The sequence below is a fragment of the Gavialis gangeticus genome, unplaced genomic scaffold (assembly GCF_001723915.1).
Source record: "Gavialis gangeticus isolate Ggan-Ray unplaced genomic scaffold, GavGan_comp1, whole genome shotgun sequence".
Taxonomy (NCBI): domain Eukaryota; kingdom Metazoa; phylum Chordata; order Crocodylia; family Gavialidae; genus Gavialis; species Gavialis gangeticus.
The window spans coordinates 16,475,020-16,488,279 of NW_017729015.1; the positions used below are offsets into that span (position 1 = coordinate 16,475,020).

Below are 13,260 nucleotides of genomic sequence, written 5' to 3' on the forward strand. Positions count from 1 at the left end.
AAGCATGTTGGGTACTTAGCATGCCAGAGCCTAAAAGATGTTCTTTGTCACAACGTACCGAGTAAGCTGTAAGCAGAGCAGGGGCCTGGTGTAAAACAGTCTTCTTTGTACGATCCGATGCAAAGATCCTTTCTGTTGACCTCAGTGGGCTGTAGCTCAGATTCCTATCCATTACCATTTAATTGGGCCCTATTCTGCCAGGATGGATAACAGAGGGGAAAAAGATGAATGTGGAGCTGGATGCTAGCTTGAACTGAAGGCCCTGCCCACCCCCAGGTTTCCTGTGTAACCTTGGCCCAGTCACGTAGAACTATATCCTTGAAGGCATTTAGTAGGTCTCTGATGATGCGGAGATCACAGTCTCTTGTAGGCTCCTCTCTGCATCTTTCAGCAGTAAAATCCATTCTAAGACTGTCCCTAAAGTTCCTCTGTGCCTCAGTTCATCATCTTTAAAACGAGGATAGTAGCACTACCCTACCTGCCAAGGGCTTTGCAAGGCTTAGTGCATTATAGACAGTGAGGTGGTCAGCTATTATAGCAGCAGGAGACATGGAAGTACCCAAGACAGATAGCAGAGGGATGTGAAAAGGCTATACATGCTGCATTTCTCAACAGCATCTTCTGAATACTCTCACTGAGGCCTCCTTCTCTCCCATGTCATCACGCTGACCCTGTGCCTGGCATTTTGTTTCACAACACCGGCCAGAATGATTGTTCCCTGAGTATCTCTGCTCAGAAAGCTCCTGACACATGATACCCAGCCTTCAGGCAATGCTGAAAACAGGAGCCAACATCACTGGTTTGAAATGCAGACTCTGCTGGTGGGGAACATTACCTCCTGGATCTTGGCCTTTCCATGGAAACATCACATTCACATGCCGCAAGGCTGGGGTTGCCAAGACGTGGGGTCCGCCAGCCAGCTCCAGCTGCGTTGTTATGGAAACAACATTCGACATGAGCTCCAGGATATTGAGTGGCATTAGCAAAGGCAGCACAATGGAAACGTCTTCTGCAGGCTGATAGCCAGGCTGTGCTCATGATCGTTCCCTTCACTCCCTTCTTGCCATCACTCTGGTGCTCACGTCCATCATTTATTTGCACCGTTGCTGCATAGTGGGATAGTGTCATGATGACAATCTAGCTCGCTTAGGCACTGACCTGTGATAACTGATGCGCCTCTCAGCTGAGTAGTTGCTAAGGGCATTGGCCTGGCCCCTGAGCCCGTCATCTGCTTTTGACATTCTTGCTCCAAGTGCCACCAGCTTTTCAGCATGTCACCGTTGCTTTTAGTTGTTCAGTAGAGCTTTTGGGTGGAGGACTGGAGTAGAGAAGGGCTTTGCTAGTGTTTGCTTGTCCCCATTCTGCTTCCTGTTCCTGCTTTGAATGACCACTGTCCACTCTCTTCTGACCCCTCTTCTGGATTAAATCTGGTTTTCCCTTTTCTCTTCAGAGCTACTCTCACAGTATGGGCAACATAGTAACACCCTCTTAGGGTGATACTATACTTTCAAATGGAATTACTTTTTCTGGGTCAAATCCTAGTGATTTTACTCCAGTAAAACTTCCTTTGAGTTTAGAAAAGACTTGGGCCGGAGGTGGGGCAGGAGCTCAGGATATGATCCAAGTGAGATCTGGTCTCAATCTTGACCAGAGCTGCTGTTCAGGGCATCCTAAGAAGTGCAACTTCCATTCAATCTCAGATTTCACTGCATCTGAGCCCACTGCCCCCCTTCCTCCCTTTTTCAAATGCCCTTGTTGCCATGATAAACACTGGTAATCCCCAGGGTTAGTACCAAATTGCAAAATCCCACTGAGTTAAGTGGAATTTCACTTTTGATCTCAGCTCCCTCTGGGCTGAGAAAACAGAAACATGCACCCATGACACAAACTGGCCTTTCCCCCCTGATTGAGCCTTTCATCTACTGTGATAATTCAGTAAGCAAGCCCCCTGGGACCCAAAGAAAGGATTTGCTTATTTCTATAAAAATGATCACATTTCTTCATTAAACTGATCAGCATCAGGATTCAAATGACTTTCCCCTCAGACTTCTTAAAAACACAAGCCAAGTTCCCTTGTCTCCCACTTGAAAAATAATTATTCTCTGTTTTGAAAAAGGGTCTTCTGTGTGTCCTGCAGGGCAAGTGCAATTTCCCATTTAGTTTGCTTCTGGCAAGGAGCAAATCCTAGGCTTCTGCAGGCCTCAGGTACAGAATACCTCTGGTTTACGTCCTTCACTGCAGTTTGTTTCAAGTGAGAAAAGCTGCTGGATTGAGGCCCTTGATGTTACCAGCATTGGGTTGGTGATCCTCAAGCACCGTCTTTGCTAGACCAGACATTAAGTGACGATGCCTGATTCTGAGCTCTCAAAACAAATGCTCTAGTCCCAGCTTACTAATGGCCTGAGATCTCATGGTGGCCAGAGGAAACGCTACAAGGACACATTAAAGGTTTATATCAAAAAAAGGATGCCAACATCAAGAGTTAGGAGGAGCTGGCTACCAACTGACCCCGGCAGGGAAGAAATCATGGAAGAAAGAGAAAAAGAGGAATCCCTGCCTTCCCCCCCTGCAGAAAAACCTGCAACTTCTGCAGATAGATCTGTGGCTCAAAGATTGGGCTCTTAAATCACCTCAGGACCCATCAATGAGCTGTGGCAGTGATCATCCTCAAATCAAGGGATTGCCACCCACAACAGACCAGGAGCTGCCTTTGCATTGCAGGGATTTGGACAGCCAGCACACTCTATGTATTTACCTGAAGTGGCCCAGGGGTTGTATTGCCCTTGGCTGTTTTAAGGCTCATGGAGGCCCTGGGCACTGTGTTACTTAATCATGTGGCAGATATCACAGGGATTGTGCCTGAGTATGTGGCTTTGGACTCATCTGTGTGCTTGTCCTGTGGTTCCCTCTTCATTTCAGTGTCTGTGCTCACCCTGCTGAAGGGTCTAGTGGCCCTTTCAAGCTGGGGTACCAGGGTCTTGGTTCCATGGGCCTATGGCTTAACGTGACACTTATGTTAACTCTGCCTACGTGTTTCCAGTTTGAGTCTTATCGCACGAAACCCCATTTGTGTTTTAGAACTGTAACTATTGCACACACCAGGTGATAACGCAGCAGTCATATAAAATGAAGATAAGACAACCTTGGCTTATGAAAATTAGTAATCTTAATTTACTTGATAAAAGGAACAAAACATAAAAAACGTTTATATTGTACAAGAGAGGCACAAGTGCAGTGCAGTATTATTCTAAGCTCCAGTTCTTAATACTACTGATTATTAGCTCCTCACTTCATTTCCCAGGCCAGTGAGAAGTGCAAGGAAACACAACAGGAAAAATCTACTGAAAGAAGAAAGGATGCTGGCTGGAGATAAGGGGTTGGATTGTACACAGACTAATTGGAGTATCCTCTTGCAAATGTTTATGTACAAGTATTGATAGAAACAGTTGCAACAAACCAGCAGTACAGCAGTAGCAACCATCCCTGTGATGCCTGCTTTCTTTAGTTAGTCTTCACTGGTCAGTCCTCATTTAAGGCACAAACGTTGAATTTGGAGAATATACACCAGATAATTAAGTCACTTCTACAGGTTCAGGAGGGAGGACAATGTGCTAGGTATTAAACTGATGTTACGCTGACCCTAGCCAACCGTACCTTAGACTAGCCATTGTTCTTATGTGAGGTTGCACAAGATGCTCTGGTCAATCCCCCTTGGATAGTAGCCATCTGCATGCTCTAAAACTGTTATGTCCCTTATCAGCATCTGAGAAAATGATGGAGCATGAGAGCCCATCTGAACAAGGCTTGTTTTGAGCCTTGCACTCCTTTACATCTGAATCTCCTCAAGGTTTGGGCATATGTAGATCTGGGGCTTGGTGCTGAAAGACAGGACTCAACTCTGCAAAGTGGATTCTGCTCCAAACTCCCCTCATTTTTTGAGACTGCTGAGTCTGGGGTTGGAGTTTCAGCCCTGTTGCGGGTTTTAAAGTGGGCTGAATTTGAATCTGGAAATGTCTAAAAAATACAGAGGTATTATTGAAGTGCAAACATAATGGAGAGTTCCTGGAAGCAATGACATTAAAGAAACATATGCCTATAATAGCATAATAATGAGCACGCTGTGGAAACTTGGTGACAGATTCATGCTGACCAGTGCCTTACTCCACAGTTATATTTATTTCAGTGGTACTGTGTGCAGAAAAAGACACACTATTGTAAATAAGGTTGGCAGAATCTAACTCTTAGATATATCATTCATCACTTTGCTAATACACCAGTGTGTTTTCATCCAATGCACACTCCCACTGTAGCTTTAAATCCAAGTCTCTGAAGAACATAGTGAGGGACATGTCACTGTCCTGGGCTGAGCCAGAGGCCTGAGTCACAGTGCTGCTCAGGTCTGTGCCGCCTGACTGTTTTGCTGTTCTTAGCACATATGTTGTTTGAAAGTCTGGGGGCGGCAGTTTGTCTTCTGAATGTGACAATGAATCTAATAGCATCTTGCGCGGTGTGCTGTCTTCTCCAGGGAGATCGTCACAGGTACCAACTGAAAGGGGAAAGGGTGAGGGTAAAGGCACCAGAGATCCAGTTTCTGGGACAGAGTTTGTGTCCATTGTCATGGAGGACAGTAACGGCAGCAGTTCCACAGTCTGCTGTCTGTAACCTCCTCCTCCTTCCAGCAAAGACAAAGGTAGTTGAGGCGCATACAGCTCAGCTTCCTCCCTGTTCATCTGGAATTGAAGCTGCTGGGCTTGCCCTGTGCTTCCCAGCAAGAATGCTGGTCCCCTTATATCATTGCTCTCCCATAATGTTTTCTCCACCAGCTCTGGGCTCTTCTCCCTGTAGGTTTCTTTAGATGATGTTCTGCTTGGAGTCTGGAGTATAAATTTGCCACAGACAAACCTCTCAGGGGAAACATCCTTCACTGTCTGGTTTGTGTCTTCAAGGCAGACCCCATAGGTCAGGGCCAGAGGTTTGTTCTTTGTTTTACATGGTAAGTTGTCCTCGGTTACTCTCTTGGAAGGAAAATCCCCGGCCCAGTCAGGCAGCTGAGCAATGGGCTGGGATGCTGACATTTTGGCTTGCTGTTGATAGGTAGTTTCTGGTGAACCAAATGAATGTGGCTGCTCCAGACACTGGCTAATGCTTGGTAATGGCACATTTGAGGTGAGCAAAGCAGGTTTGCATGAAATATGCTCCACTGTGACTGAGAGAGGCTGGAAGGGTAGAATCCCTTTGAAATCCTGTAAGAAGACAGATATTAAATCAGTTACTTTGAGCCTGTGAATTTTCAGGGGTTGCTTTATATTAGAGCAAAATCCCTTTGAAAAAATGTTAATAGGACCTTGTGATCTGCTTTGCTGGATCTGATCCACAGACCCAGTAGCTCTGGGATCCTACCTCTCACAATGACGCTTCACTAGAAGGTAAGCATCCTGCTTCACAATGCAGAACAACTGCACAATCCTGGATGTGAAGGAGAAAATTCTTTCCTTTCCTGTGCAGTGATTTGCTTCAACCTCAGAACGTGGAGATGGATCGCCCTGCAGGACTACCAGTGCAGGACTACTAACTTACCATACAGGACTACCAATACTGCTCTGGGCTAGGGCTAGAGAAGTGGGCAAAGGATTTCAAAAGTGACTAGTGGCTAGTGATTTGGGGTGCCTTCATTTTGAGCTCCACAACTTGCTACATCATTAATGGTGCCCAATTTTCAGAAAGTAGTGAGCACCCATTTTTCCTAAAATCAAGTCTGTTTAAATTCTGGCCAGTCAGGCACCCAGAGTCAGTAGGGGCTTTTGAAAATTCTGGTTATAAAGACAAATGAAAATGGAAACCCTGATTTTTTAAATCTTCTGGCAGCTTACCTCAAAGCCTGCCTTCTTCTCAGAAAAATAAACCTGCTTCCTTAGTTTTCTAGCCTAACTCAGATTCTTCAGACCTGCTAACATCTGTGTTACCCTAGTAGTCTGCATTTCTCCATGACAAAAAGAGAAATCTTTTCTGTGTAGGCTCACCAGACTGCCTTGCCATGGGAGACTAACAAATGCCTCATACAGTTACTTCTGCTATACAGTTATCTTCCTCAGTTGGTGATGTCATTATTCTATTAAGCATTTTAGGGATTTACTGCCACGGCTTAAGGGCACTTACCAAAGACTTTGGATGTGCAGTGCGTTGTTTCACATATATATACATCACATAACATGTTGCAGCAAACAGCAGTCCAGCAGTGAATATAAGTGATCCAAAACAGAAGAGCAGCCAGGTATTATCTGGTCAGTGGGGAAAAAGAAGTCCACAACATTTAATTCCAGAGAGATAGACTGGAAATAATTTATTGGCAAGCTAGTCCAATAGAATTCTTAAGTTTAGAACTTAATTGTGCCATTAAGCACTAGACTCCCTATTATTGCTAATTATGACCAAAACTTCCTGTTCGTTTCTCATGAGCTGCTGAGAATAACCGATCGCTCTCTTTTTTAAAACTCAATTGCAACATCTCCTCGAGACTGAACATGCCCATCACTCCACAGCCACCTCTTATTGCCCCAAGTGAAAGTACATTTTAAAAACAAAACCATGAATCATTCACTAGTGGGTACTTTGGAATACAGTTCAGAGAATAACAGCCATAATTTGGTTGCGTACGTTCATGTGCCCCTGATAAGCTGCAATCAAGGAAGTGAAACTCTTTGCAGCTCATTCACCAAAGTCAAAAGTCTTAAAAATACAGTCCAGAAAATGTATGAGGCTGATGAGAAGCAAGGAGCTAAAACCGTCCTTTGGTAATGGAGCAAACAGACATACAGGTATATAAAACAGACCAACTAATAAACAACTCTGGCAGAGAATTAGAACGTTAACCAATGCTCCCTACCAATTATTACTTAGTATGAAAACATTACTTAAATAAGAGGGTGTCCTGTGAATACCACATCTGTCCACCCATTACAATCACCTCCACTCCTATTTATGTTCACATGGATGATCTTCTTTCCTTGGAGTGTCCCCAGGTCTACTCCAGTAATGACTTACATACAAGAGTAACAGCAGGGAAATATTTCATTTATTTTAGCTTTTTTCATGGCCAGTTTGACAGTCCAAAGGGAAATGAGGACATAGGTCAGCACCATGGACCCATTTACTTCTCTTTGGGTCAATAGCTAGTGCTATACAGGCCTGCAGTGTTCCTCTGATCACAGCTGTAGAATCACTGGCCTTATACTTCTTGAAGCCAATAGGATCAGGGTCATGATCACTATCGACCCCTTTTCCTTACATCTCAGCTTGTGCAACCTTTGCCCAGGTGAACAGGAATCAGTATTAAGGTACTGGACCCACAGGTATGTGGCCCTGAAAGACTCACAGAGCTAGATTCTAAGCTGGGAAAGTCAATACAGTTCCAATGATGGTAGTGGAACTATACCAGTTTACACCAGCAGAAAATCTTGCCCATAATGTGTACTTGATATCTCAATGGAACCTGTAATTCAGAGGCGCAGACTTAGTAGTCTAACCTGGCAGTGTTCTAGCCTCAAACACTTGGGCTTTGCTCTTTTTCTGCAAGTGCTGGATATATATTGTCCCATTATATCCAGTGTCTGGTTCCAAGTGGGAAACTTCAAATTCTTTGTTGTATTCAGTCTTTGTCCACTGCTTAAAGAAAGAGGAAAAAAAGGAAAGAAAGATTTGTATTTTAGATAGGCTAAATTATAAAACTACCACGATTTGAATTGCCAAATTCAACATGCATCTCATAACTTCATAAATGCAATCCTTACCAGACTCATTTACCAATAACTCCTAAATTTAGAACCACCTGGTATTTTATTTCATGATTATACTGTTCACTTTTTGTATTTCACTTCCTGGAGGCAATGAAACCAGATCACAGTTTCACACTTTGGCTCTTATGTGGAAGCCCAGAAGTTGGGTTTGGGTTGCTGACACTTGAAAGGAATAATGACAGATCTGATCTCTTCTTTGAAAATTCTTTTGTTTATCAGAAACCCCATTCACCATGCATTGATTTTGATGTCTTATTCATGCCAGGTTTTACCAAAGCCAAAAGTTAGTAATCATGATTTACCTCTTGTTGGGTGCTTTGGCTGAAAATTGTCATATGGTACTCAACAGTGCTATAGATGTCCTCAACATTTAGCTGGTGGTCATCTTCATCTTTGAGTGGTGTGTAGGGAGGCTGAATGAGAAACTTTATGGATCGAACATTAGGAATATACTTCACCTCTGGTGCCCCAATATTAGCTAGAAATGATAAAGCAGAAAAAGTAATTTAATGAGATTGAAGGTGATGATATCACTATTTTTGGCTAAAATGTTGTACCATCTAGATCTGCCAGATAGACTTAAAACCCCTGTGTGGCTTTCACACTTTGGCCTATCTAGCTAACTCCTAAACCAGCCATGCCTGTGGCTCTGTCCCACAACGGAGTTTGACTGCATTTTATGCTTATGGGTAATGAAGTTCGGGTGTTACACCCAGCAATTAGTCAGGTTTAATTCAGCCCATGACCATATAATTTAAAAGCAGCCTGCATTAGCTCTTTGATACCACAAACCTTAAAAAGTCAAGTGAATGGCCTTGATATATAGTATAAATTCATCTGTGTTGTGCTTTGGTGAAAGGAATATTTTAATAATTAAGGCTATCATGTGGCTCTTTTATGGTGTGTTTGTGGAAGGCTCTCAGTCTTCTTCCCAAGCACTGTGTTCAAATGCCTCCATGAACCAGAGATAGTTATCATTATCCCAATGTTATGAAAAGGAGAACTGAAGTACAGAGACACCGAGGCACTTGCCCAAGGTTAAACTGCACATCAGTGACAGAGATGCACTCTGGGGTTTGGCATTTGAGGCATGCAGCATGTCTGGCTGCTGATCCTAACCACCAAAAGCTCTGTTCTCTCTCAGCCTCCAGGGACAGATCACTGGCTGCTTGTAAGCTCTCCATCAAGCCCATCTTTGTTGTCCCTCATATTTCCTGTCTCCCAGCTGTTCCCAAACTTTCTGGGTATGCAACCCCAATCCTAGGCTGGCAACCACAATCCTAGGTTTTGCAACCAGGTACAAGCCTGATTTTTCCAGTAGCATTTCAGGACCCATTTGGGACTGTGATCTCTAGTCTGGGAACCACTGCTTTATCCCTTCAGAGCAGGCCACAAGTGTCTTTTCTCCAGCATCACTTTAGCTACAAACTTCAGGGTAGGCCTTAGCACCTTCTCATCCTCTCAGCCCCCTCCTTCCCCCCACCTCCAGCAGCACAGTCCCTTTCAGAGTTGAAAAGCTGGCAATCTTGTTCCTGTGGACGAATCTGGGCTTGCAACACTGATGTCATTGCAAATGGCAGCAGGATGGAGCCTGCAAGCATCCATGGATTCCACAGAGCCACTTACTATGCTGTTTGGGTTTAAATCTCTGGGAGCAGACCCAGTCCGAGGAGTAGCCATTCGGCGCCATGGCCTGCACTCTGGCGTAGTAGTACTCAGTGAAGTTTTCTGTCTCATGCGTGAGGTTACAAAAGCGCTGTGAGATGTTCTGGCACTCGGTTTTGTTAAGCCATTTTTTCTCCCCATACCTTAGAGAAGACAAAGTGAATGCTTTCAATCTGCCAAACTGAGGCACAGAAAGGAAATGACTCACCCCAAAGTCAGTAGCCAATCCAGGACCCAGATGACATACATTCCAGACTCAAAGTGGTTTTGAGCCATCTATGAATGAATTAGTATGCATACTTGGGGCATAATTTCTGGGTCTTTTAAAAGTCCTTTTTTCAGATTCTGATGAGAGACAGTAACTTTTCTTACATCTTCTACTGACACTGGTGCATTTACAAATCATCAGTAACACAGAGGCAATAGTAAATATAGGTAGTTCACATACTCCATTGGGGCAAAGGTATTGAACTAGGCATCATTTTTCAAACTGAATACTTCATTCACCAAAAATTGCAGTTGCATTACACTGAAACTCTTTGCTATCGGTGCTGGCTTGGGCCAAGAGTTAAAAAAAAGGAAAATAAGTTTTTGCAGCAAGTAAAGTGCTTTTTAAGAACAGGTTGCTTCCACATTTTTAAATGAAACGATTTGGTATTTCATTCACCATATTTCCAGATTAATTTTAGCTACATTTAATTTTAAAATAAAGGGCTAAAAATGCCTGAAAAAGATTCTTTCATCTGCACCAAAACAACATTTTCTTGGTTTTCACTTTAGTGAGACAAGCCAGAAAAAAAAAAGTTTCAGACTGATCTGCAAATAAATGTCTTTCTTTGATCTGTCTGTTTCAGAAACAAAAGAAAACCCTTATTGTTCCCTTAGCCATACAATGACCTTAAGCACTGTACAGGTCTCACTGGACGTTTGCAACCTGCCCAGGACACAGCTGGACCCCAAATATATGCCCGCAAGCACAGGCAGCTGGTTTGCTACGTTCTGGTAATCCGTGAATCATTTCAGACTCAGGCTTTTTGAATGCCTGTCCCTAGTTTTTAGATCCCTCATAGCTCCAGCTGCCTCTGCTCTTGGGATGGCAGACCTGAGATGCAACCCAAAGTAAAGCAGCTGTAGTTCTCAGAACCCAGAGGTTGCGGTTTTTCTGCATATGAGGAAGTGACATTAGCAAAGGAGCAGTGTGTGGTTCTCATCCCAGAATATGGGCAGGTGAAAGATTGTTTTGGGGTGCTTAAAGCAAAGGATGACAAGGTTCTTTGGGTGAATCTGGTATCTTTTATTAGACCAACTAAATAGTTGGAGAACAATTTCTAAGCAAGCTTTCTGGTTCTAAAACCCTTCATCAGACTAAGGAAGTTTCAGCAGTTGATGTGTGCTCTTCCTAGATGGAATGAAAAGCAAAGGATGGCTCTAGCTAGCAGGAACCAACACCCTCCTGGGGCCTCTTCATAATGCCACCAGACCCAGATCCTAAGATTGTCATTTGTTCAAGGCAGACTTATCTTACTTCTCAGTTCCCTCCAAACAAAGGGCAGTTGTGCCTTTCCCTCCTCCTCCTGATCCAAGGGCAGCTGTTCCAGCTCCCTGCTGCTTTTGCATTGATTGTTATAATTAAAGAACAGCTGGGTACTAAAAACTTAATGAGCTGCCCCTTGCTTCTCATGCCTGATTATGGAATCTGCATGAGTTCTGCTTGCAGAAGGTGTTGCCTGCTGTTACAAGCCTGCAGTGGAGGGTAGCCTGGGAGCCAGGACTCATGTGCCCTGTTTCTAATTTTGCCCCAAATTGTCATGTTGAAATGTTCTGTTGCGATCTGTGCAAAATGCAGAGAAGCCACTGGAGAGGATGCAGAGGAGCCACTTGGGTTCTGTGAATCCTTGGGACTCTCATGGTTTGTGGGAAGCAACATATGACCTTTGAAGGAGTCTTCTTGTCAAAGAATCACCTTGCCTGGCGATTTTTTGCTAGCTCTATTAAGCCAAGGGAGTCTCCCTTGCTGGGCTGGAGAAGGCACGGCATATCCAGTTACAGGGGGACAGAAACACAAGCTCTTCTCTGGGAGCAGAAAGCAGGCTTGCAGGAAAACTGACAATGCAGAGTCCGTGTGTGCGCAGCTGGTGTAGAATTATTTGCCCTGTTTCAAATCTGGCTCTCAAACACCCCTCCTGAGTGCACTGTTAAACCCTTCTGGGGGTTGACGGGCAGAAGATATGTGCCCATTAGAACTGGCTGAAAAAGTACCACACAATGTCATGAAGCCAAGTTTCTGGATATTGCTGAAATCATGCTTTTGCTCAGGTTTTCCAACTGTCTCCCCTCCCGAACAAAGTTTTACTTGTTACAGTCCATTCCTCATCTCTGTAGCTCAAATCACTTGTTAAAGGCAGGTCACTAGTATTATTTGCATTTTACCAATAAGATAACTGGGATAGAGAGAGAAGGGTCACAGGTGAGTGGCAGAACAGGGACTGGGACTGGATGCCTAGGCTGCTAGCTTCCAGCCCATTCCCCATTGTCAGCTGGGCCATACTTTTGTCTCCAGAGCAACTTAGTGACTTTTCTTAACATACAGCAGGGGTGGGCAAAATGTGGCTGGGGGACCAGATGTGGCCTGCGGGGCCCCTAAAAAATTTAGAAAATTAATATTTATCTGCCCTGGGCTGCCTGTCATGCGGCCCTTGGTAGGTTGCCAAAACTCAGTAAGCGGCCCTCTGCCCAAATAATTGCCCGTCCGACATAAGGTCACCTGTCAGCTGAGATGAACTCCAAGGCCCTGTTCTTTTGCTTAGGTTCTGTTCCAAACAGCCATTTTGGTGGCAGTAAAGCAAGCAACAATTAGCAGCCAAGCCTGCTTTTCTAGCTTAGGCCTTTTTTCTCAGAAAGTATTGGTCTCACAACCTATTCAAACAAGTCACCAAGGAAGACACAAACCCTACGTACTCTTTATACTGGACATTGTACACTGTGCCTGGAGGTATCTCGCCTTCAGTTTCCCACTTCAGGATGTTCTCGAAGTTTGTAGAAAAAAACTCCGCATTTTTGAGAAGCAGAAGTGGTAATCTCTCTGCAGTCAGACAGCCTAGGGGAACAAAGGAGCTATTACTAAAATGCAGGATCCATGCCACAACCCAGGGGCTTCCAGCTTTGACACGGGTTTCAAAGGCTGTCCCAGGCATGGATGCAGTATGTATCAGTGAGTTAATGAGTGAGGACTAGAGATTTTCTTGCTTACACTAACTGGACGTAAGCTGACCATCAGGGGTTTGGCTCTGGATCGGCATTAGGCCAAGGTAGAGGCCAATGAACTTCTCTTGCTGAGAGGAGCATGGATTGTCTATAATGCTGAATATAGGATGATTTTATAGACAGTGTTACTCAGAGGAATCACTGAATAGCCTGAAAATGGACTCTGGCCTGGGAGTGTCTGCATAAAGGCAGATAATTCTCTGTCCATGTGTATTCTGGTGACTTCCCTGGGCTCAGAGATTTCTCCAGCCTAGGCTTCGCAGCCATGGAAGTCAGTTATCCCTTGTGAACGTGCTCAGAAAAGTTGGCTCTGCCTCTGCGCATCAACCAAGAAGAACACTGGCATGAGCCTCTGGGCTTTGAACTGTGCTTTGAGACAAATATTTCCACGCCTTTTGGCTCCTGTCTTGGGGTTACTCTCCTGCAAACATACAATGCAAAATTTTCCTTCAGCATTCCTCCTGAGATTCTGGAATGCAGTTAGTTTTGCTGATTTTGGCCCTTACATTTGTCTGTCTTCCTCAGAGATGCATCACTT

The 13,260-nt window shown here is 44.3% G+C and overlaps 1 protein-coding gene across 6 annotated transcripts in view; it reads right to left on the reverse strand.

Moving 5' to 3' along the window:
- Window positions 1-3,148: 3,148 nt before the first annotated feature.
- The window catches only part of IL22RA1 (interleukin 22 receptor subunit alpha 1), a 17,698-nt gene continuing 7,586 nt past the window's right edge, over window positions 3,149-13,260 (reverse strand). Inside the window, exons 2-7 of one of the 6 annotated variants that reach the window (XM_019512409.1) lie at window positions 12,417-12,555; window positions 9,420-9,601; window positions 8,096-8,271; window positions 7,524-7,662; window positions 6,157-6,278; window positions 3,149-5,243 (exon numbers count right to left, since the gene is read on the reverse strand). In XM_019512409.1, coding sequence (XP_019367954.1) covers window positions 4,266-5,243; window positions 6,157-6,278; window positions 7,524-7,662; window positions 8,096-8,271; window positions 9,420-9,601; window positions 12,417-12,555 — 1,736 coding nt within the window. In that variant the 3' untranslated portion in view covers window positions 3,149-4,265. Of the gene's footprint in view, window positions 5,244-6,156; window positions 6,279-7,523; window positions 7,663-8,095; window positions 8,272-9,419; window positions 9,602-11,017; window positions 11,309-12,410; window positions 13,074-13,260 lie in introns of those variants that run through there. The other 5 variants (XM_019512405.1, XM_019512408.1, XM_019512406.1 and 2 more) reach the window with 5 other exon arrangements.